This window comes from Theropithecus gelada, chromosome 20 (genome assembly GCF_003255815.1).
Source record: "Theropithecus gelada isolate Dixy chromosome 20, Tgel_1.0, whole genome shotgun sequence".
In the NCBI taxonomy this organism is placed as follows: Eukaryota; Metazoa; Chordata; class Mammalia; order Primates; family Cercopithecidae; genus Theropithecus; species Theropithecus gelada.
In genome coordinates, this window is record NC_037688.1 from 32,798,667 (window position 1) to 32,800,676 (window position 2,010).

At 61.2% G+C, this 2,010-nt stretch overlaps 1 protein-coding gene across 1 annotated transcript; it reads right to left on the reverse strand.

Moving 5' to 3' along the window:
- Positions 1–586: 586 nt before the first annotated feature.
- CTRB2 (chymotrypsinogen B2) lies at positions 587–1,997 on the reverse strand (the record flags this gene model as incomplete). Its single annotated transcript, XM_025369724.1, has 3 exons — positions 587–806; positions 1,253–1,386; positions 1,811–1,997. Coding segments are annotated over 3 exons (483 nt in total), but the record flags the coding sequence as incomplete, so codon positions are not given.
- Positions 1,998–2,010: the final 13 nt, after the last annotated feature.

A 2,010-nucleotide genomic window follows, 5' to 3' on the forward strand; every position in this document is an offset into this window, starting at 1 on the left:
TGAGCCAAGATCATGTCACTGCACTCCAGCCTAGGCGACAGAGCAAGACTGTCTCAAAAAACAAATAACAAAAAAATCTAACTGCAGGGTCACAGAAAATGCAGAGAGGGAGGCGGGGAAGAGTGTGGGAGCTGAGAGGACAGTGGCACCAGCTCCCAGCGCTGGATGCAGAAGGTTTGAGGGGCTGGGGTCTGACGGGGGAGGGGTGGTGCTTGCATGCACATTCCTGGGCACTGGACATGGGGCACTAAAGGCAGAGAAAGGCACCTGGAGTGTGTGTCAGCATTGGTCCCAGTGACAACCCCAGGGGGCTATGGCTTGCAGAGCCTGGCCAAGGACTGCTGCCTTCCAGAAAGCCCCATGGGTCAACCTACCTTCAGCAGGTAGGGCCTAAATTCTAAACCCGGGGTGGAGCCGTGAGCAGGGAGGAGATATGAAGACCTCAGCTTCCTGAGAAGACTGGATTGCCAAGATGAACTGCAGCCTGGAAAGGCAACAGTAGTGCCGCCCCTTTGTGGGTGACAAGGACAACTTCAACCCCATCTCCCCGGGCCACACAGAGAGACACGGGCAATGCAGTCAGTGCTTCTAAACAGATGCATTTAATGGCAACTCTTGGGGCAGGGGTGGCAGAAGCTGCGGGCTCAGTTGGCGGCCAGGATCTTCTGCACCCAGGGTATGAGCTTGGTGACACGGGCGTACACGGCGGGCGTGGTGGTAGAGCAGGTGCGGCTGCCCCAGGACACGATGCCCACCAGGGTCCAGGCTCCGTCTTTCTGGCAGACCAGAGGGCCTCCAGAGTCACCCTGCAGGAAGGAGAGAGGAAGTATCTCCGGCCTGAAAGGGGTGCCAGGGCCTAGGGGACCCTGAGCTGGTGGAGTCTAGGGAGGAGAGCAGAGAAACGGCAAGCATGGGCATAGGGGTGCCTGGGTCCTGAGATCCGGGTTCACGTGGCAGTCCCTTCTCTGCCATGCACTGCTGGAGGGAGCTGGGGCGGCTGGCTTCCCCCTAAGCCGGGGCACCATCCGTCTCTCCAAACCTCCAGGTCAGAGGGCTGCAAGGAAATCCCCAGGGACAGCCTCACCCACATGGCCTGGAGGAACCCTCACGGGCGGCTGTGACCCTAAGTCCTGGCCCTCATTGGGCCCCAGGAAGCAGTGGGGTTAGCAGATGAGGGCAGAGAGGGGTGGAAAGCCCAGGCCTGCCTTGCACCCCGCTCCCCTGGCCAGGGCCTGGGCAGGGCCAGCCTCACCTTGCAGGAGGAGACACCGCTGGCCCCGGCACAGATCATCTCGTCGGTGATCTTGCTGCCCCAGAACTTCTTGCATTGGGCATTGGACAGGAGGGGCAGGGCCGCCTGCTGCAGCTTGTCAGGGATCTTGTTGGCTGCAGGACAGGAGGAGGGTCAGGGCCCCTGGGCTCACCCAGCCCACTTAGGAGGGAGAGACCCAGGGCCGTCACGCCTGCCCTCCCCTGCACCATCACCACGATGTTGGGTACGGCCCCTGGAGCCTCAGAAGCTCCTGTGGGACAAAGGGGGCCTCGGCCCTGCCCAGGTGGGAGCCCCGCACTGCGACTCCAGGCAGGTCAGCCAGGGCAGGGCTCACCCGGTTGGGCACTGCTCAGAAGCCCCCTGTGCAGGCTCCTCATGATCCGACCTGGATTTTATTTGCATTTGGGGGATTTTAAATTCAGAGGATTTTAAATAAAGGGACAGTTAAGAACGTGTTGGAATTTAGAGCCAAACAGTCACGGGGGCACTCCACAGCCAGGCAGCCCCAACCCCAGAGGCAGCCCCGCGGCCCCTCACCGTTGTACTTGGTCTTGCCCCAGCCTGTGGTGACGCACACTGTCCCCGTGGGGAAGTCATCGTCGGCGCTGGGCAGGCACACGGCGGACACCGTCTGGGAGAAGACGGCAGGTGTGGCCAGCTTCAGCAGGGTGACGTCACTGCGCACGGTGAAAATACTGAAGCTGGGGTTCTTGAAGACCTGGGGGTGGGGGCCAGAG